The sequence below is a fragment of the Myotis brandtii genome, unplaced genomic scaffold, assembly GCF_000412655.1.
Source record: "Myotis brandtii unplaced genomic scaffold, ASM41265v1 scaffold151, whole genome shotgun sequence".
Taxonomy (NCBI): Eukaryota; Metazoa; Chordata; class Mammalia; order Chiroptera; family Vespertilionidae; genus Myotis; species Myotis brandtii.
In genome coordinates this window covers 3,847,099-3,870,450 of record NW_005355461.1, presented here as the reverse complement: position 1 = coordinate 3,870,450, position 23,352 = coordinate 3,847,099, and the positions used below count along the sequence as shown (strand labels likewise).

General features: G+C 38.4%; 1 protein-coding gene and 1 pseudogene across 2 annotated transcripts in view; one reads left to right on the top strand and one right to left on the bottom strand.

Annotated features, from left to right (window-relative positions):
* The window catches only part of PHIP (pleckstrin homology domain interacting protein), a 176,059-nt gene that overhangs the window by 62,685 nt on the left and 90,022 nt on the right, over positions 1 to 23,352 (top strand). The window contains exons 5-7 of the mRNA XM_014535815.1: positions 3,396 to 3,556; positions 19,986 to 20,207; positions 20,486 to 20,586. Coding sequence (XP_014391301.1) covers positions 3,396 to 3,556; positions 19,986 to 20,207; positions 20,486 to 20,586 — 484 coding nt within the window. The remainder of the gene's footprint in view (positions 1 to 3,395; positions 3,557 to 19,985; positions 20,208 to 20,485; positions 20,587 to 23,352) is intronic.
* On the bottom strand, positions 17,072 to 17,611 carry LOC102247136 (annotated as a pseudogene). The gene has a single exon (XR_001361137.1). The product of XR_001361137.1 is annotated as a U6 snRNA-associated Sm-like protein LSm3 pseudogene (transcript).

The window sequence follows — 23,352 nt, the reverse complement described above, 5'->3', positions numbered from 1 at the left end:
ACCAGTCTGGCAGGGGGAGAAGTAAGGGGGGACCAGGCCGGCAGAGGGGGCAGTTAGGGCAACCAGGCCGGCAGGGGGGAGCAGTTGGTGGCAACCAGGCTGGAAAGGGGGAGCAGTAAGAGGCATCCAGGCCGGTGTTTGGGGCAGTGAGGCGTGAACAGGCCGGCGGGGGGGGCTGTGAGGGGCGATCAGGCTGGCAACAGGTGAGCTGTTAGGAGCCAGCAGTCTAGGATTTTGAGAGGGATGTCTTACTGCCTGTTTAGGTCCAATCCCTGGCATCGGGCCTAAACCGGCAGTTGGACATCCCCCGAGGGCTCCCAAGTTGGAGTGGGGCAAGCTGGGCTGAGGGGACCCCACACACACACACGAATTTTATGCACCGGGCCTCTAGTCTATCTTATATAATAAAAGCCTAACATGCTAAGTGTCCGACCGTTCGTTTGACTGTTTGACCAGTCGCTATGACATGCACTGACCACCAGGGGGCCGATGCTGCAACCAGTAAGTTAGCTTGCTGCTGGGGTCCAGCCTATCAGGACTGGGCAAGATGGGCCAGACACGCCCTGGAGCTCTCCTATGGTCCCTTCCTGGTTCAGTTGTGCACCAGTGGGGTCCTTCAACTGGGCCTGTGCCCTCTCGCAATCCAGGATCCCTCAGGGAACTTGCGCAGGCCAGGCCGAGGGACTTCACTGGTGCATGAATGCATGTACCAGGCCTCTAGTTAGAATATAAAATGATTGATACAGTCAAAGAACATAAGGATAATGTAATTATTTCTTGAAATATTATTGTAAAATATTCTTTAAATCTCGCCAGTCCCCAAGATTTTTTTTTTTGCTTTCAAATACACAAAATACTTTAAATATACAAACATTTATTGTATGTGGTTAAAAAATACTGGTATTTTGTATGCTCTAATTGAGATATTTGTGCCTCATCAATAATTGCTAGGCTCTAAATCTAGTTTAAATAGCATTTTTTATATGTACTTAATTATCTTTGGGACTAAATTCAAGTGAGAAACTATAGTACTTACTATCCATCTAGTCTAGTGCTTACTAGATGGCACTTACAGTTAGAAATAAAGCTTTATATTAAAAATATGTAGGTAAATAATGTGCCTGCTGATCAGTCAGCATATGTTTATTAATGTACTAGAGGCCTGGTGCACAAAAATTTGTGCACTCGGGGGGTGGGGAGGGGGGTCCCCCAGCCCGGCCTGTGCCCTCTCGCAGTCTGGGACCCCTCAGGAGATAATGACCTGCTGGCTTAGGCCTGCTCCCGGGTGGCAGAGGGCAGGCCCAATCCCTAAGTGCAGCCCCTGGTCAGGCTCAGAGCAGGGCCGATTGGGGAGTTGGGGCGACGCCCCGTCATGCACAGAGCAGGGTGGATCGGGAGGTTGCGATGCCACCCTCAGTCATGCTGAGGGTAGGGCCGATTGGGGTTTGGGGCACCGCCCCCGTCACACTCAAGGCAGGGTCGATGGGGAGGTTGCGGCGCCACCCCCTGTCACGCACAGAGCAGGGCCGATCAGGGGGTTGGTGCGCTGCACCCTGTCAAACACAGAGCCGCAGGGCAATCAGGGGATTGGGGAGCTCCCCCCTATCAGGCACAGAGCAGGGCTGATCAGGGGGTTGGTGCGCTGCACCCTGTCAAACACAGAGCCGCAGGGCAATCAGGGGATTGGGGAGCTCCCCCCTATCAGGCACAGAGCAGGGCTGATCAGGGGGTTGGTGCGCTGCACCCTGTCAAACACAGAGCCGCAGGGCAATCAGGGGATTGGGGAGCTCCCCCCTATCAGGCACAGAGCAGGGCTGATCAGGGGGTTGGTGCGCTGCACCCTGTCAAACACAGAGCCGCAGGGCAATCAGGGGATTGGGGAGCTCCCCCCTATCAGGCACAGAGCAGGGCTGATCAGGGGGTTGGTGCGCTGCACCCTGTCAAACACAGAGCCGCAGGGCAATCAGGGGATTGGGGAGCTCCCCCCTATCAGGCACAGAGCAGGGCTGATCAGGGGGTTGCGGCGCCTTCCCCTGTCACGAACAGAGCAGGGTGGATAGGGAGGTTGTGGCCCCGCCCCCTGTCACACACAGAGCCGCAGGGCGATCAGGGGTTTGGGCGCTGCCCCCTGTCACGCTGATCCCGGTGCCGGGAGGCATATTACCCTTTTACTATATAGGCTAGAAGCATGGAGCATGGGTAGGGGCTGGCTGGTTTGCCCTGAAGGGTGTCCTGGATCAGGGTGGGGGTCCCCACTGGGGTGCCTGGCCAGTCTGGGTGAGGGGCTGAGGGCTGTTTTCCGGTTGGCGAGTGACTGAAGCTCCCAACCGAGCCTTGTTTTCTTTTTTTTTTTTTTTTTTTTCTGGGCCAGCTTTAGCTCTGAGGCCTCGCTGCTGAAAACATCAATACAATGTTGCGGTCTGACTGGCTTTCAGTCCGGCTGTTTTCTGGGGTTTTGTTTAGCTTCTTATTTGCAACATAGTACATAGTTGCTTAGAGTTGCAGCTGAGAGGCCGGCAAGTTAGGCGGGGAACGTTGGAGTCTGCAGTCACTGAAGCAAGCAAGCCTCCCCGCTGGCTTCAGTGCCTGGCTGCCGGCCGCCATCTTGGCTGACAGTTAATTTGCATAAGGATATGCTGATTAGCCAATGGGAAGGGTAGCGGTCATACGCTAATTACCATGTTTCTCTTTTATTAGTGTAGATTCTTTGTTCATAATTATCAGTATAGAAGATAAGTACAGTCATAATTTAGTTGGAAGAGAACATTTTGTGCTGCAGTGAAGTAAATTTTAGTTATATTTGAAAGATAGTTAAAATGGATTAGTTGAAAAAAGAGCAAATAGGTTTTAGAGAAGGAATCACTCATATAGTTGTCAAGATCACCATTTTAATTTTAAAAAATAATGCAGTGAATTATTCTGTCTTCATTTGTAAAGTTTTTAAAAGCATCACTTAGCGTGTCAGGATTAGTGTGTTTGGGAATTGCTGGATGATAAAATCTAAAAATTACTGGATCCAGTTTAACTGCTTTAGTAAGAAAACCTATCTCATAGAGGCCTTTAAAGAAATAATATCATATAAAATGAGACTAAAACCGAGTAAAGAAGCCTGAATTTAAATTCTAGCTTCATATTTGTGACTTTAGACATGCCATTTAAATGAATTTGATACTTTGTAAAATGAGGATAAAAGTGCCTAACTTAACGAATTTCAGGTGACATAATACGTTTTTATTATGACTGTTTTGGAGACTTTTAACTAGGAGCCATATACATTAGAAAACATTGTTATTATTATCAACATATGAGAAATTAGAATATGTGAATTCTTAAAAGGTAATAATTAAGAAAAATAATTTCTGATTTATAAATATTTTCCTCCTTTTTCTTGGTAGCGGATACTTTGTTTTCAAGGAGGCTGAATGGGAAATACAGGCTTGAGCGACTTGTTCCAACTGCAGTATATCAGCACATGAAAATGCATAAACGAATTCTTGGACATTTGTCGTCTGTGTACTGTGTAACTTTTGATAGAACTGGCAGACGGATATTTACTGTAAGTAATTTTAAAAGTATCTTAATTCATATGTAAAATTGAATAAATATTTCATATAGTTGAACTTCAGATAAAACCTTTATTTTTCCTTTTAATAAAAAACTGGAAATTTGGGTAATTTAGCTTATTCACAGAAGATTTTACTTAAGACTAGACTTTATCCAAGTTTGGAAAATTCCTAAAAGACATGTTATATCACAGTCACAGCTATATTAAAGTCCCACATCATGGATAAGTGTAATTCCCAGCATTATTTCAAATATATAGTTTGAAATTTTGTAAAATGTCAAATAATAACTTTAATTCTAAACCCAAGGGCATTTCCAAAGTATGTTAAGCATATTAGAGGAGACTACTAAATATGCCTTTTTATATTACTTGTAGAAAACAGCTAGTCTATGGGAAATTTCCCTTTAAAATTGTGGTAGAAAAAATTCTGAGCATATTTAACATGCTTTGTTTATTACCTTTTCTCTTTAACACCTCACTCTTTAACGTGTATGATGTTGTATTCAAAGAGGCTCTTTGGGTTCATTTTTTATTCTTTTAACTTGATGAATGGAGAAAAGCACTGGTTTTCAGTTTTAAGTGAGTAAATTATTTTGGGGGGAATTTCAATTTATTTTTGGACATCTTAACTATTACATCTACTAAGGATAATACTTTTCATACTAACAATATTTGTACTTACTATTAAATTACTCACAAAGTTCTTAATTTCTTTTGAAATAAGAAAACAGCAAATGGAAGTTAAAATGGAAATTCCTGTCTCTGTCTTTGAAGCAAGCAGCTGTGAATTTTACACAGTTGGGACAGTTATAGATTTCCTCTTTTAAGTAAACATGCTTATAAACTGAGATTTATTTATATCTACTTCTCTTGTACTTGTATACCCAGTCATTGGTAAACCAGTAGGATGTGAGAGAGATTTTTATACATATCTTTTCCCTGATTCTAATTCTTTCCAGGTAGTTGTAGGTCATTTTCTACCTTAATATTCCCCCCTTTTACCTTTTCTTTTTTTAATTTCCATTGTTCTCTAAGAAGCATCATAAAAGTGAAAATTTTTAAATTTTCTAACCAAGGTTATTTTCACTGTGAAGAATAGGTCTATCTGCTAAAGTTTCTGACATCTGCAACAATAATTACATAACAGCATTTTCAAATTTATTATACTAATATTTAAATTCAGTTTTCAAAACAAAATGAATAATTTATTTCTAACATTTAAAAGAATTCTTTCAAAAATAGTAGTCTGTAATAATGAGAAAAAAGCCTTACATTGTGTTTGTACTTCATTTTGGTGAGTTAAAAAGTTATGCCATTACATTGAGATTAAAAAAATACATAATTTCTTAGTCTTTGTGTGTAAAGTACCTTGTGGGAATTCTTTTTTAAAGATTTGAATTAGGTCAATAATCTAGAAATTATTTTAGGGAAGTGGAGTGCAATAATAATGCTTTTACTCTCATAAGTTTAGTTAGAGCGGTAGGTACAGAGTTGGAAGACTCCCCCACTCTGAATCAGTGGTTAGAAAACTACTGTGAGTAAAGTCTAACTTACCACCTGTTTTTGGAAATAAAATTTTATTCAATTATAGACATGCTTAGTTGTTTATGTATTACCTATTGTTACTTTTGCAACAGCACAGTTAAGTAATTATGACTACAAAGCCTAAGATAATTACTATCTGGCTCTGTATAGAAAAAAATTGCAGCTCCTATTCTAAATGTGTAATTCCTACTTTTAAGATCATTTGATTTGGGGAACAGGAACGATATGTGACGAGGAAACTGTTTACAGTTATTTTCCTTTGTTGAAGATATAAATGAAGGGAGAAAATTATCACTATTATTTTATATGGTCTCAACAAGAGTCTAAAAATGTTGATGTTTTACATATGTGATACAATTTGTTAATTGTGCCAAAGTCTGTCTCATTTGTAATTTTTTATTGGTGATTTGCAGTTACAGATTCCAAAATCTTTCCTTGTGAATAGAAATGCAAAAATATGAGAGTCTGTTATTTAAAATTTTCTTGTATTCTTATGATTAACTCCTCATTTGGCAGGTAGGGTAAATATGTGTTCACTGTTCATAACTCTATAAAGTGTGATGGCTGCTGGGGGTGTGTTTCCTCATTCCACTGGGAACACACTAGCCACTGACTAATGCTTTGAAAAGTGATAGGATAAGGCTTTAGGATAGTAGAGCAGGACTGATAGTAGATCATAGTATTCTCTCAGGAATAAGCCATTCGCTCAAAATACCGTCTTTCATTCCAGTGAGGGGTCACACTTGTTATTTATTGGAATAGCAATTCAATAGTAGACTAACGAGTATTTCCTATTTATGTCTTATGTGTCTTAAGACTTTGTACATTTATTACAAAGGTTTTTGTGCAGATATATTTGAAAGCTTTTTCCAAGGGACTAATTCTCTTGAGTTTTTTTCTGAGTAAGAACAGCTAGAGGCAGTTTAGATAGCAGTGTGGTTAAGAGCCTCAGCTTGACATTAAGGGACTCTTAGTTCAACTCATAACTTTGCCACTTCCTAGCAGTTTAGCGTGGACAGATGATCTCATCCCTCTAATCACCAGCGTCTCATCTCAAAAAAAGTGGGAGGGGAATAAGTAATAGTATAACCCACAGGAGTTTTGTGGGATTACATGAAATAATGCATATAATTAGTATAGAACAAGATGTACAGTGAACAGTCATTACGTTTTACCTGCTGGTCTTAATTTCATAGATAGATTTAAATAAATTTCATTTTTTTATCCATATAAGAATCTTATTTATAAACTAGAGGCCTGATGCATGAAATTTGTGCACTTGGGGAGGGGTGGTCCTCTCGCAGTCCGGGAGCCCTTGGGGGATGTCCTACTGCCGGCTTAGGCCCGCTCCCCGCATCAGTCAGACATCCCAGCGCTGCCGCCCCTGCCCCTGCGCTCACCAGCTGTGAGCCCGGCTTCTGGCTGAGCAGTGCTCCCCCTGTGGGAGCGCACTGACCACCAGGGGGCAGCTTCTGAGTTGAGTGTCTGCCCCCTGGTGGTCAGTGCGTGTCATAGCAACCGGTGTGCCGCCATTCGGTGGATTTGCATATTAGCCTTTTATATAGGATGCTATACAAGATTTAAACTGAAATCATTGTAATCGATAAGTGAAATTCTGTATTAGGAAGTTTTGCCATTATTTTATACCAGAATATTTAATAATAGATGTTTCCCAGTAAAAAAATGAGAAGAACCCAGGGAGGGAGCTAGCATAATTACCAAGTAGTACTTGATCTCTAATTCTCTCTCTTAGTTTTTAAATTATTTTTACTTGGTTTCAGAATCATTGCCTTAAACAATATTTTCTTAAGAAAAGTAGAATTAACAAATTCTCTCAGGAGTAAGCCATTCACTCAAAATACAAAAGTACGTTGAGGACCATATAAAAAGATCATTTGCCCTCCCCTTCCCTTTTAGAAACAAAATGTATCTCTCTTTTCAAAATAAGGAAAAAGAGCATAAAATATTTCCATAAAGGCAATAAGTTATGATAAGGAATATGAAATGATGCATTTTTTTATTGTCTAAAGTTTTACATATGTCTCCCTTTTCCCCAATTGACCCTACCCACCTCTCCTCCCTCTCCTCCCCCACCCCCCCAAGGTTATGCATTCTTTTAACACACTTCAGTCTTTAGGAGCCAGACACTGTTCTGAAACACTTAGGATATAGAAATGAAAGTCATAGTATCTTCTGGAGAGTTCACAGATTTTCAACAGACAATATTGATATAATGTGAAAAGACAGAGACTGCTCAAGATACAGAGGTATCTATCATAGGAGATAGGTAACTAATCCAGTTTATAGTAGAGACTAGAGGCTCTATGCATGAAATTCACGCAAGAGTAGGCATTCCTTCCCCCAGCTGCCAGCACCGGCTTCCCTCTGGCACCTGGGACCCGGGCTTCCCTTGCAGCCCAGCTTCGTCTGGAAGGTCATCCAGAAGGACGTCTGGTTAATTAGCATATTACACTTTTATTATTATAGATGGTAAGAGAAACTTACTAGAGAAGGGACACTTCAGCTGAGTTGAGCTAGACATTGCAGACTTGGGAAAGACATTTATAAACTTTGGGAGAATGTAATGAGCAATTGTGAATTATTGGATATGGCAAAGAATAAATATGGGTCATCGTCAAACAAGAGCTAGAGATGGTGATGGGGGACAAAATCCTCAACATCCTTTTGGGCATATGAAAGATTGGGTTTCTTGCCTGAAGTCAATGAAGAGAAAATGACAAATTTAGACAAAAGAATGAGTAGAAATTCTTTTAATGACACCCTGGGCATTAAAGAGGATGGATTGAAACTAAATATATACAGAGGAATTGGTTCTAGCAGTGATCCATGAAAGAAATCATTAGGGCTTGAACAGAGCCACAATGGAAGTAGGAATGGAATTAACAGATTAAAGCTAGAATCTCTAGAATTTAAGAAATTCATTTGAATGTAGGGAGGCTTTAAGAGAGAACAGTATAGAATGACGTATTTTTAACTTGTGTGACTGGTTACAAAGTTTAGTCACTATCTGTGATGTAGGGATTTAAGTGGAGAAGTTTGTGAGGTTGGACATGTTGAATTTGAGATATTCATGTGGCTAGCTAAATAGAAAAGTTCAAAAGGCTGTGGGAGCTCAGGAGAGAGAGCTAGGCTAGAAGATTCAGCTTGGGAATCATTGAATAAGGAAATTGACTATATTACCTCATAAGTATGTAATGGAAGAAGGCTGAAACTTCACCCTTTAAAGCAGACCAAAGACAAGGAGAGGAATCAGTAACAGACTGAGAAAGCGCTGCCTAAGAGGGCAGAGAAAAATAAAAAAGAAGTGGTATTTTAAAAGCCAATGGATTACCATTTCATGAAAGATCGAAATCTAAAGTGAAATTAGAACTGAAAGACGTCTTTTGGATTTGACAAGGCAATTAATGCCCTTGGCAAAAAAAAATGTTTTATTTTAGTATTAGGGATAGGAGTGAGATTGCAATGCACTGAGGAGGGGTGTTAGGAATTGAAAAACTGAAGAGACTTGATATAGACTTATACTCCAAAAAGTTTGACAATTGACAAAGAAAGGCTGTTTTCTGAATGTGGAGTACCACCACTGAACTTCATACTTACATTATATTGTATTTTCTACTATGTTGCAAAAATTTTTTAGATGTCTATTAAATTAAGAGTTTCTTAATAGGAAAGACTTTTTCTTGAACCTTTTTAGATCTATAGTGCCTTACAGAGTATCTGGTGCATACAGTGGGCATATAACAAATGAATGAATCAACCATTCAATTAGAAAAAAAAAAGAGTAGTAGACTCTGATAGGGGAGATAAGAGCGAATGTCTATAGGACAGATTTCCTTCTGTGGCTCAGTTACACTGGTCTATTTTTGTACTAGAAACTTGCAAAACCCATTAATGACTTACAGACTTTTTGTATGAGCTATTTCCTTTGCCTGGAATTGTCTGCTTCAAAATATTTCTTTGTCTTATTCCTGTATTAGCTGTTCTCTGTTCAGATGCCACTTTCTTAGAGATTTTTCCCTGCTTACCTTCCTGCCCCTACTCCACCAGTATCTATCTCATTCCTGTATTTTTCCTATAATATCATTCTCTGAAATTTTTATTTTTATAACGTTTTGTATCTTTTACTGAGTTCTGTGAGGACAGAGACCTTGATTATTTTATTACCATTGGCTAAAATAGAAATGCATGAGTGATTCTGCTTTAAATAGGTAAATGAATTAGTGACAGAGAAAGGGAAACCTCTTTACAGTAGAATGCCAACTAATAATTTAGAAAAAATGATGGTTTAGCAGCCATCATAGTACTGGTTGATTCATTTGTGTGTCATCAATGAAGGCTAACACTGGTAGAGGATCTTAGTTTGAAGATCTTGGCATAATTTTGCAGTGTTTCCACAAGATATTATTTAATTAAGTATACTAATCAATTAAAAGGGGGGAAACTGCAACTTTTCAGGGTAGAAACCTTGGAAACACTAAGTAAACAAAGTTCACTTTATTAGTGGTGGGAATGGCTTAACAGTATGTGTCCTCTGAAGTGTTGCACTGAGAAAAACACAGCATCTTGTCTGTGGGATATACCTAGTCACTAAGACCTGGGTCTGATCATGAAGAAACAGTAGACCAGGGGTTCTCAACCTGTGGATCGCGACCCCTTTGGCGGTCAAATGACCCTTTAACAGGGGTTGCCTAAGACCATCCTGCATATCAGATATTTACATTATGATTCATAGCAGTAGCAACATTACAGTTATGAAGTAGCAACGAAAGTAATTTTATGGTTGGGTCACAACATGAGGAACTGTATTTAAAGGGCCAGAAGATTGAGAACCACTGCATTAAACAGACTTAAGGGTCGGGGTCATCTACAGAATGTAAGCTCTGTATTATTTATAAATTTCTGAGGACGAGAAACACAGAGAAAGCCTGAGGAAGAATTCCAGATAGAGTAAAGAGACAATATAACTAAAATGTAACAAGTGTTGCTATATGGGATCCTGGCAAAAAGGAAAATGGGACCTTCCCGGGATAGTTGACAAAATTTGAATGGGGCCTGAGGATTTGATGGTAGATTTATCAATATCAACTTCCCAACTTATGTAGGTGAGTGTTCCTATTTTAGAGAAATATGCCTACGTTATTTAGAAGTGATGGGACATCAAGTCTGCAGCCTGCTCTTAAAGGGTGCAGAAAAAGGCGCGCCCGCGCACGTGTGTGTGTGGTGTGTGTGTGTGTGTGTGTGTATGTATGTGTATGTGTATTGAGAGAGGAAGTGAAGAGAGGTGGTGCTGGAGCAAATGTAGTGAATTGTTAATAGTTGATGAGTCTGGGTGATGAGATATGAAAGATATTGGCATTATTCTTAAACTCAAGTTTGGAATTAAAAATTATGTTTTAAAAGTGCATGACAGGTATTTGTAGGGATAATGGTGAGTATTCAGTAAGTTTGTTAGTAATGGAAAGAGCTAGAGGATGGTAATTCATAGGAAGAAAAAATTGTGTGGGTCAAGAGGAAGGAATTAGGAGAGCCGACTTAAAGTTATGAGAAGAGATCATTGATATGCAGTGGTTTTTAAGGAGGATATATAGATGAGTAAGTAGATGAAGATGGGATATATAAAGAGCAGCTTATTTTGACTATTTAGAAAGATAGTTAATTAGGTTTCAGAATGAACAAATCCTACTCTTCAATGTGAAGTATTTTATCTGCTAAGAATCTTGGTTAGGAAATGGGACTGGGTTCTAGACATGAGTGATACAATAATAGTAGAGGGAAAGAATGATGAATACAGACCAGTTAGGGATTAAAAAAAAAAAGATTACTGATTAGCCTTAGGTGGACAGAGAGTGAGAAAATTGAGCATATGTTGAAATGCTTGTTACTGAAGTTTAGGGTAATTTGTAAGGAAAATGAAAGAGGTCTGATAGATTGGTAGGAAAGAAAACCAGTGGTATTTTCTTAAAGAAGGAAAAAAAAGAACATTGAACTAAATTTAAATTTTAAGCAATTTTTAGCTGCTTGAAGAGCAAGAATACTTTTTAGCTTAAATAAGAAAATGACATTGTAGAATACATAGTATTTTAAACATTTAATTATTTGTTCTAATGGCACCAAGAAGTGAAATCTGACTTATAAAGCTATGTAGTAGTAGCAAGAGAAATAAGAATTTTCTTTGTTCTGACAAGAAACAACAAATTCTCCAAGATAGAAGTTTAGAAATTACATATTTCTTATATCGTTTGTCAAAGTAATAATCTTTGGTTGATCTTCACGATTGATGCTTCTCTTAGCAGGGAAAGGTTTATAGGTCTACTTTTTAATTTTAAGGGCATCTGAGCAGAAGTAACCTACTGTACTGTTTCCAGCTGTGTGCAGTTTTTTGCTTGCAGAAGTCAAACATTCTTTGTCATGTACTGCTCCACCCTGTACTTTTCATTGAACAGTTCACATAGTTGTCACCTCTAATCTTTTAGCTTTTAGTTTAAATAAAGAAATGCATATAGTTCAAATAAACCCTTTAAAACTTATCTTTCAGAAACTATTAAATTTTGGGGTTATAGACTTTAGGTTCTGCTTTAGTCTGCATAGAATTTAATTGATTCAAAGTCCTGTATCTGAAGTTATTTCATAATGTTTTCATATAAATAGGTAGGAGATTTTTTCTAGGTTTTAAGAGAATTTTAATACCCAAGTATATAACAAAGTAGAGGAGAAAGCCTTGTCACAGAGACCTGTGGGACTTTTCTTTACCAGCTTACCAAAGCCAAATGTGTACTAGACATTGCCTTATGCTTTATTTTCGGAGAATGTTAGTATTTGGTAGACAAATGAAATAGGATTTACCTGTATTGTTAGATTCAGATGTATGCAGGAAGAAAAGGTCTTTGGTGCCACTATTTTCATAATCTCCTTAAAAGTATTAAAAGAAATAACAATGATTCTGGAGTAAGAGTCTGCTTCTGTTTTCTTTCTCTGTCCTAAGCTAAGGTGCATATTGATTGTCTTAATGGCACAGGGTTTATTATTATGTACCTGGTTTCTTTAGGTATGGTGGTGGAATAAGCAAATTTATAGGGTACTTCAAACTAAATTCCTATTCTTAGGCAAATTTAAAGTTTATTTAAGTCCCACCCTTTCTTACCAGGACTTTTCACTATAAGGGTGTGTTTTTTCTCAGGATAGAAAAAAAGGGTACTTTTTTTCCTCCCTTCCTTCCTTCCTTCCTTCCAAGCTTCCTTGGCTTTGTCTTTGCATTGAAGATGTTTTGACATTTTTAGAAAACACACTACTATATATTTGGTGTCACATTTTGTTTGGGGATTTAAGTAAACTAAAGCTATACATTCTTATTGTTGTAATGTTTTCAGTTTATGCATAATATGGTACATTTTGACATAGACAAATGGTAACATATTAATGAACATACTTTCACAGTTATTATAAGAGATTTTCATTATTGAAAAGTGAAAATAGTGATCCATTGCTATCTGTTTGCTTGGCATTAAATGAATTTTTTTAAAAAGCGTTTTTAGTTTTGTACCTAGCTAGATTATGCATTTCTTAAAACATTGTGGCAAAAAATAAAACATTATGGCTCAAAGAGTATAGTGACCGAGTCTTGTCTGCATAAAATTCTTCTGTAGTTACCTCACCAGGTTAAATCTAAACCTCCTTAACAGGCATTTTTAAAACACTCTTATCTTCCTCAGATAAAATCTTTTATCTTCCTCAGATAAAATCTTTTATCTTCCTCAGATAAAATCTTTTTAGCTGAATTTCTTACTTCCACTATACTTCCACTATACGTTTTTCACATTGTCATTTCGTAATTCTAGCAACCGATAAATGACTTTATTTTCTCCTAAGCCTTGGAACTTTGCTGAAAAAAGTTGTCAGCTGGGGTTTTTCTAAAATCATACTATCTTATTTTATCAGGACTTTCACTGTTGCTCACGGATTTTATTTTATTTTTACCTTTTTTTCTTATTGCTCTTATTCTTTCATATTTCTATAAACTTGCCTTACTTTTTGGGGTTCCTTTTTTTGTTTATCCCTTCCCTCCTTTTAGGAAATAATCCTCAGATACTTGTTTTACTTGCTAAGGTTAGAATCATCTAATTTCTTTGTTGTTTATTTTAATACTAGAGGCCTGGTGCATGAAAATCGTGCATGGGGGGTGTGCCCCTCAGCCGGGCCTGCGCCCTCTTGCAGTCTGGGACCCCGCAGGTAGGGTCCCTAGGCCTGGCCCATGATCAGGGCCTATGGGGGCTTTCCTTCCCCAGGCTGCTGGCAGCTGGCTCCACCTCTGCTGCTGCCACTGCTTGCCATCTGTGTGGCACTGCTCCCCCCTCCTCCCTTTCCCGCTACCCGTTGCCTCCCTCTGCGGGTGACAGGCGTGGGGTGGGATTGCTTGGCTGGCCTGGGCCTCCCTCTATGGGGTGATTGATTGCGGGCCCCCAGATTGACTGCCCCGCAGAGGGAGACCCTGCCCACCCGCCGCAGCGCTGCTGGCCAAGTAGCCTGGGCCTCCTTCTTTGGGGGATCAATCACAGGGCTCCGCTATTGATAGCCCAGCAGAGGGAGGCCCTGCCCACCCGGCCGGGGCTCCGCAATTGATCGCTGTGCAGAGGGTGGGCTGGGCTTCTCTCTTTGGGGCGATGGATCGCCAAACCCCTCCACACCCGTCCCCTCCCCCCCGCCCTATTGCCCCATTGATCACCCTGCAGAGGGTGGTCTGGGCCTCCCTTCGTGGAGCAATCGTGGGGCAATGGCGTAGCCCCCCTGACCAATCGCACTGCACCCACCTTGGCTGGCCTGGTGCCCGTGTGTGTCATAGCGTGGTCGTTCTGCTGTTCTTTCTTCAGTCGATCAATTTGCATATTATGCTTTTATTATTATAGATTGCTATCTCTTCTATACCTTTCTTGCCTTCATACATCTTAGAAGCCTTTTATCCCTCCTAGCCAAGACCAATCCCTATGCTTATGTAGTTGATCTCATCCCTTTCACCATTAACATAACATTGTTTTTATTTTAATGTCCATAATTCTTTTTTTTAAATATATTAATTTTTTACAGAGAGAAAGGGAGAGGGATAGAGAGTTAGAAACATTGATCAGCTGCCTCCTGTATACCCCCTACTGGGGATGTGCCCACAACTAAAGTACATGCCCTTGACTGGAATCGAACCCGGGACCCTTCAGTCCGCAGGCTGATGCTCTATCCACTGAGCCAAACCTGTTAGGGCCATAATTCTTTTTTTAACATTTTGATTGAAAGACTGCAATGTCCTACTCTTTGGTTTATTATTGACCTCATTAACATTTGAGATAGGCTTGTGGGAAAAAGGTCATCTGTTCAAAAATTCTCTCTACAGGAATTTTGTCCTTTCACATTTGATTTAAACACATTTATAGTGCTTTTAAAAATATTTTCCCAGCCCTAACTGGTTTGGCTTAGTGGATAAAGCATTGGCCTGCAGACTGAATAGTCCTGGGTTTGATTCCGGTTAAGGGCACATGACTGGATTGCTGGCATGATCCCCAGTAGGGGGTGTGCAGGAGGCAGCCAACCAGTGATTCTCTCTCATCATTGATGTTTCTATCACTCTCTCCCTCTCCTTCCTCTCTGAAATCAATTTTAAAAATATATTTTAAAAACAAAAATGTTTTCCCAGTAAATTTAATTTTTCTTCTCTTTTGCAGTCCTTTTTAATTATTTAGTATATTTATATTTCTGATAGTCATTTTGAAATAGATGAATTTGTCAAATCATCTGTAGTTTCACATTCCCATTAAAATAAATCAATTATTACAATTAATGATGCATGGAATAGAAATTGCTTACGGATGCTTTAGAATTCTATTTCAAATTCTACCGGTTCTGGGGAGCAGGGGTGAGAGTGGAGATAACTACTCTATAGGATCATGGAAGGAGGATAGTGAAGAGAAATTTCCCTGACAGGTCACATAAATATTTCTCTCCTGCAATTTAATGGAAGAAAAGAAAGGCTAATTGGGATAATACACACTCAGTGAAAATGTGCATAGTATTTTTTGTTGTTTTCATTTTATTACTTGTCTAAATAGAGTAAAATTATAAAGTAATATTAAATTGTTAACATTACTAAATAATGTACTCAATATGAACATAGTGGGTCTTTTTGTTAGGTTTTAATCAGTGAAAAGTCCTTGGAGGCGGATTTTTAGATCATAGGTTGCCACTCTTGTCCTATGTAATAAAAGCCCTAAGAGCATAACAACCACCAGGGGCCAGACGCTCAACCCAGGAGGAGGGGGAGGGGGGCACAGTGAGGCCTGGAGGCGCATGCTATGGCCCAGAGATCCCAGGAACCGCAAGCTCAGAGCTTGCTTCCAGTAAAAAAAATTAATTGAAAATCAAAAATAATGGCCAACGCTGCCACACTGGGAAGAATGGCTCCAGGAAGGAAAGGCCTCCCCAGTCCCCACCTGGCCTGGCTGACACAGGCACTCACCAGTGACTGCAGCTACTTCCAGCTACTGGCTTCCTGCCCGCACTTCCTAGACTACTACGTGTGCTTAGGGGCGTGGCTTCGGCCTCCCTGGCCAATAGCACCACATCAGCTCCGGTGTCCAGCTTCTGGCTTCCTGCCCACCCCTTCACATACTGCCTGTGCTTGGGGGCATGGCTTCAGCCCGCCCCCACCTCTAGCGCTGGCTGGGCATTGATTTGGCCACGTGACTGACATCCATATGCAGTTATACTGCATGTTTACATTTGTAGAGAAGCAGGGTAGCCCGCTCCTGCCGCCTGCTTCACCTTCTAAGCTAAGAAAGGCCTCTTGATCTCCATGTTTCCCGCCCGTCCGGAATCAAAACCTCTTGGGGATGAATGATTCCAGCAATGGCCCCAACACACGCTCGGTGTCACTGTCACAGACATTCTCAGTCATTACAGCCCATTCCTCAACCCGCAGTGCCCTGCTCCACCCACTGCCACTCCTCACCTGTCACCCCCTGAGGACCACCTTATGTTATCCTATCTGAAATGTGAGCAAGATCTCAAATGCCCCCCTGTCAATAGCTCCCTTGCCCTACCTTTCTTCCTCTAAAAAGCTTGCATTTTAAATATATATATATTTTATTGATTTCGGAGAGGGAAATAGAGGTAGAAACATCAATGATGATAGAGAATCATTGATTGGCTGCCTCCTGCACATTCCAAACTGGGGATGGAAACATTCCCTGGTTCCTCCCCTCACCCCTACCCCAGCCAGCAGGCCCCCAGTGGCAGCGCAGCACTGAGGTTGGGAGAGAGGAGAGGCAGGGAACCGAGGGGTGGTGGGGTGCCGAGGACAGCGTTGGCATCTGGTGTCTGTTCCTTCTGCACCCAGCCCGGCCACTGTGACCTCCTCTCCCGACCCCGCCAGGGCCTTCAGGCCCTGATCAGCCTGGCCCTGATTGGCCCTGATCACCTGCCAGGACTTGGGACCCCACCTGTGCATGAATTTCATGCACTGGGCCTCTAGTTTTCAATAAAATTTTGGTTAAAAAGCTGTGGGCTTTTTTTCCCTGTTAACATGAAAAATATGTGAAACACCTTCTGCAGTAGAATCTAAAGCAAAGTCTTATTCAGATACATAAGAACAAAATGAATTGTATCAGTAATGTGATGCATAATGAGATGTTGTGAATTTACTTTTTTCATATATTCTGCCTGTATTAGCATACTTAAATTTTTATTTTTGTTGTGTGTGTAGGTTAGAGCCAAATATCACCTTAATTAATAGAAGGTCAATAAATTGACTTAATTTGTGGAATGTAGTGAAATTGAGAGTTGAATGAATACTTGGAAGCCATTTAAAAAAAAAAAAGAAAACATCAAATTTAATTTAAATTAAAAAAATCAGAAATTATCTGGAAAAAACAATGGAGCAAATCAACTCCTAAAAAAGAGGGCTGCGTTTTTGTGATCACATTTATTGGAAGGGTTGGAGAAAAATAAAAATGCCATTTAGCTTTAGAATTTGTGAGTTATGTGCAAATAAACTCATTTCAGGAGCAGAAGAATCCTTGGTCATTTCTTAATATCAAAATTTACGCAGGTTTCTCTTTTGAATATCTTCTACCTTTAAAGACGCAATCATATAAAGTCTCCTAATTTCCACACAGGATATATTCTTTGTTTCAACCAACTCTCAATGGAGGGGCAACTAGGACAACACCATCTCCCCAGACAAAAAGCATTGGAATATTCCGTTTTGTTGATTTATATATCTCTTCATATGTTTCTTCATCAATTTCTATAGTAGTCACAGTTTCTTCCACATCTCCCAATATCATATTTAAATGTTGATCATAAGCATGTAATCTACCTCTAAGCTCTCTGTCATTTCTCATTTTCACATAAATTCGCTCATCCAGGCTGAGCCTGATAAGATCCAGGGGCTCTTCTACAGTGTTGGTAGTTTGTTGCTGGTCCATGTCGTCCGCCATTTTTTTCTGGAAGCCATTTTTTAACTCAGCAAATACCTAGTGTATTTCCCATGTGCCAGGTAAACCAGCTTTCTGAAAGTCATAGTTTAATATATAGTTTCTTCTTCACTTCCCCTAGATAGCAGTGATACAGTGTCATTTCTCTATTTTCCCAAATAGCTCTTTTATTCGCCTTTTCTGATCTTTCTCTTCTGTAATAATCTCAGTTTTATCACTAATTCTCTCCTGCCTGTACTATTTTAACAACTTTCACCTAGTTTTCTACTTTCTAGCCTAATTCCCACTGATGCCAGGATGACCTTTGAAAAACACAAATCTGATTTTGATACTCACCTTCTTGATACCCTTAAAGTGATCCTCATTTTATACCATATTCCTTAATATACCACAGTTTTTTCCTGACTATATCCTATGCCTTCACCTCACACTCTAAGTTAACTTTGACTACTTGTAGTTTCTTAAAGAACTAACATATTTTTTTCATGACTTTGATCATACTTTTCTCTCTAGTCACCATATGGAATATTTGTTCTTTTTAAACCAATAAGAATATTATTAAAATAAGAATAGAATACTACCACCAACAAAAGCAGTTTAGGTAGATAATCCATATATAGCTTTTACTGTGCACCAGGCACTCTGCCTTCATTACTCATAGTTTTTGCAACAACCCTATAAGATAGGTACAAATAAGAAAACAGAAGCACAGGAAGCATGTGTAACTTGCCCAAGGTCAAGCATTTAGAAAGTTGGTGTTGCAGTTCATGAACCCAGTCATTTGCTACTACACGACATTGCGTGGTCATGCGTGAGACTGTTTAAGCGTCACTGCATCTGATTTCCTTTCCAGATCTTACCTCTCCACCTCTCAGGAAAAACAGGCTGCTTCCTTGTTTGGATCTCATCTGTATAGCCCTTAGGTCATATTATTGCATTTACACTCTTCTGCCTTGCTTCATAAGGACTGGAATGCCATGTTTTTGTATCTTATCCTTGTATCTTCAGTGGTTTTGGCACATACTTAATGACAGGCAGTTGGATAAATGAATGCATAAGTCACAATTTAAAGATGGAGGGAACCTAAGAGATCATCCCTTTTAACCTTCTTATTTTATAGATGAAGAGACTGAAATAAAGTGAACATGATGGTAATACCAGATTTTAATGTGGATACTTTACCAAAGTTAAGTTTTAGTACTAGTCTTTAGTGGTTGGGAGCCGTTTAATTTGCTTCAAAACTCAATCTGAAGAGCTGGTTTAGTGGTTGAGAGTGTTCTGGGTAGTGTTGGCAGAATCTGGTTAAGAAGTACAGCATTTAACATGTTCTGTTAATACCATGTGATCATTTATATGCCATATCTGTTAATTATAAAGCAGATGACTAGTATCATTTGCTTTTTTAGGTCCTCTGAATAATGTCCAGATACATTAGTACTTTAAAAAAAAAATTAGATTGTGAGGTTGTAAAGAATTTTAATATATGCAACCTTTGAAACCGGTTGGTAAATTTTGAATCTAGAAAATGGATATATGGGGTTAATGATAATATTCTCTACCGTTTTTGTATACTCAAAACTTAAAACATTTTAATAATATAAAGTAGGGGGCTATAAAGAGAGATTGGGAATAGAGTATAAGCTATAAGATGAATAAGGAAACTTTGAGAATGAAAAAAAAAAATAAAAATAAAGCCTAAAAGTTCTAATCTCTACTCTGGCTGTGTGAAACTGGAATGTTTATTTGTAAATGTAGGTCTTCATAGTATGCACCGTATACTTTGCAGTTTCTTGCTGAGCTTCTTTTGCTGTTGTAGCATAAACAAGTAATTTATGTTTTTTTTATTGATTTCATACAGATAAAAATTTTTTTCTGGTAACTGGCTTTGGGTGACTTTATATGTATGTTTAGCTGAAGATCAATGATAGGAAACATTTTTAGCTTCTTAGGGGAAAAAGCCCCAAATTAGCTTACTTTTATTTTTATATAACACAATACCATAAATAGGATTAGTCACTATTGTATATTACATTTATTTTCACAATTATTTTGTTTTCTTACTTCAGAAATTCAGGTTCTTTCACAAGGTTCCAGATAAAAGTTATTATGGATGGTAGGTAAGGGCTAATCGATAAATGTTAGCTATTGGTAACATCCTACTTCTGTTAGATGTGTGCACCTGGATATTCTTTATAAGTGAATAATTTAATAAAATAGCCTTGTGTAAAGGACAATTGATAACACAAGTATTTAATACTTTTCAGTTCTTAAAAATGTAATTGTTGGGAAGTGGACATAAAGATATGATTTCTTTATCTGTGTTAAGATTTTGAATTAAAATATATAGAGTTAATTCTGTTACTTACTATTCTTATTTTAAGGGTTCTGATGACTGTCTTGTGAAAATCTGGGCAACAGATGATGGCAGATTGTTAGCTACTTTAAGAGGACATGCTGCTGAAATATCAGACATGGCTGTAAACTATGAGAATACCATGATAGCAGCTGGAAGTTGTGATAAAATGATCCGAGTCTGGTGTCTTCGAACATGTGCACCTTTGGCTGTTCTTCAGGGCCACAGTGCATCTATAACATCACTACAGGTACTTGTTTTAATCCTTGTACTATCCATTTTTATTATAATTTAAAGTAAGTTTTGAGAAGTTACTTTTATAATTCATTGTATAAAGTCTCCTAAGACAAAGGAATATTTCTTTTTTCTTTATAAATACATGGCTTTAGATAACTTGGTAGTCATGACCTTTGTTATTTCTAGACGTTTTTAATTCTGTTACTGCTATTTGCATCGTGAAAAATGGGTTTATTATTTGGACTGTGTCACTCTTGTAAAGATGTTTTTTTTTCTTTGATTGTTTTTCAGTTCTCACCATTGTGCAATGGCTCAAAGCGATACCTATCTTCTACTGGGGCAGATGGCACTATTTGTTTTTGGCTGTGGGATGCCGGAACCCTTAAAATAAAGTCAGTTGCTCTTTTATTTCACAGATGTAACTTTAAAGGCATAAATGTGTTTAGTGGTTGAAATTGCAAAAGTTATAAAGTAGTTGACAATAGGAATACATTTACTTTATCTTCTTGAGTAAGTAACATTTTGGCTCTTCATTGACCTCTCATTTTTATGCTTTCTTTCTCTTTTCATGCTTCAGAGAAAGTTTTCTCATGTTCACATGTTTGTTTCTTTTTTCTCTTATCTTTATCCTAGCTCTAGCTCTTTTCTATAGACTATACCTGTCTTACCACCATTTATTTCTGTATGCTACCTAGTTTTATCTGACTATCTCCTTCTGGTGCTGAGAACATAATCTTAGAGTTCGTAAGCTATTCTTTAGAACAATTGTAATTATTTGTTACCACATCTATAAACTCTAGGTTTTATTGTAGACACTTAGGAAAACAGAATCATTACATTTTCACTAGGTAGATGCACCCTCCCTTTTGGAGGTTTTTGTATTTATGTTTTCACTTATATTATCTTAGTTTATCAAAACAAGTTGGCTGGAAAACATTATCTTTTGATTAAAGGACAATGAGACAAAGAAAGGTTAAATGACTTTCCGATAGTTAATACAGTTTTTTAAAAAATTGGCAAAGCCAGGACTAGCACACTTCCTTGCCCTTTGGTCCTGCACTGTCTACGCCATGCCACCTCTCAAGTGGATGTAGTAGGTACAGAAAGTGCTCTCTTTACTCCATAGACAGTCAGTGAATGGGGAGGTAGTACGTCTAGTGTTTCCACACTGTTGAAATGGCCATTTCTGTGCTTTCAGGATAGAAAGTCATTCAGATTAGAAAGTTTATCTCAGTAATTATCTCTTCTGTTTTTAAATTACCAACGAAATTGAGTTATTTAATAAAAAAATTTTGCTATTTATTCCTTTAAAACAGTAGTGTTTAAATAAAGTCATATGTATGGACATTCCTGGAGATTCTCTTCTAGTAGGGCATTAGGGGCCCATGGCAGCTTGAGTAACAAAATGAAACAAACAGCTTCATTTGAAAAAAGGATTGTGATCAAAGACATGGTTCCTTGGAGAAAGCAAATTTCATTTCACCCTAGTTGCATTCTTAATTTAGAATGTTAAAGGATTTCTGTAAACATTTAGATAAAAGTTGAAATAGCTTACTGATATATATGGACAATAGCAGTAGTTAATTGTTGTTTTCCTTGAGCATTTATTTACCTCCCTGTGGACATGATTGGGATACCTTTATCTTTTTCATTATTGTTTTTGTAGAGAAGAAAAAGTGATTAGTGATCTTAAAATTAGCATGGGAATAAAAATGGTATTACAAAATTAAACTCTTTGTGCTTCTTGAGAATTACATTGCTAAGTATAATAATACTTGTCTGTATCATTGAGAAGTTATTTCATATAATTTTTATGTAGATTTTTTAGAGCCTTTATGTAGATTTATCTATAAACCCTTTACCATAAGTTTTTCATGTAAATTTTTTTTAAATTTAGACATAAGCAGGGAAATACATATAATTTTCTGCTGTTTTTTAAAGTCTATCATAGCCATTTATAATAATTTCGATAGTTGCATTATATTATATTCCATTGAGTTGTTGATCCATACTTTGCTTAGTGATATTTTTTAGTTTTTTTGGACATACAAGGTTTTCTAGTTGTTTGTAAATAGTATTCTTTTCTATTTGCTATGATAATTGTTCCTTAGAAACTTTTAAGCTAGAGTCAGGCATCAAAATAAGAGTGATTATTTTTTTTAGATATAGGGACACCTGTTTTCTGTATTACACATAGTTGATACCTGCCAAAAAATTTGACAGGATTTAAATTACCATATTTATATCATATAAGCTTTAATTACTAATTGAAGGCAAAAAATGCATTATGCTATAATGCTTTTTTGTGTAAGTGACTTCAGCAGTCCTCTCTGCATTAATTGAAAGAATCAGTTTCATCACTAATTGAAACCTGTTTCGGAAAACCGAGGCTCTTGATAAATTCAGAGGGTTTGATGTACGTTTTGTATATATGGTAACACTCCCCCCTGTAAAGATGCTGCTTCTTAGGTGAGGAATCTGAGTGGCTGGGGCCCAGTAGCTAGCTCAAGAGGTCTCTAATTAGGAGGAAGCTGTCCAAATATATGTAGCTTAGATGTAAGAAGAGAATTGGAATTCTAAAATATGCAGGTAATAATGATATCCAGTTTTTATTAAGCACTTATTCCACCAAGCTAGTACCCAGCACTTTACATTTTTTTGTATCATTAATCTTTATGGCAACTCATATGAGGAAGGTATATTACTATCTTCAGGATGTGGAGTGGTGGGAGGAAACTGAGGTGAATACTGGAAGTATACCATCAGAACCCACTTTTTCTGTCTCTTTCTTTTTTTTTTAAAGAACCTTCTCTTAACCACTGTGCCAAACTAAGTAGTGCTTATTCATTGATGGAGTATCTAGAACTGGTTGAACCTAATTAAAATACTAATCCTATCTAATAATAGACAAACATGGTAATTAACCATACCTCCAACATGCTTCCCATTGGCTAATCAAGGCGCTATGCAAATTAACTGCCAACCAAGATGGTGGCCGGCAGCCAGGCAGCTGAAGCGAACAGGAGGCTTGCTTGCTCCAGTGAAGGAGGAGGAAGCCAAGGTTCCCCTCCTGCTGCTGCTGGGCTCTGAGCTTGCACTCTAAGAAACAATGTTGCAATTATAGAAGCTAAACAAACCCCATGCTTTCAGCCAGCCGG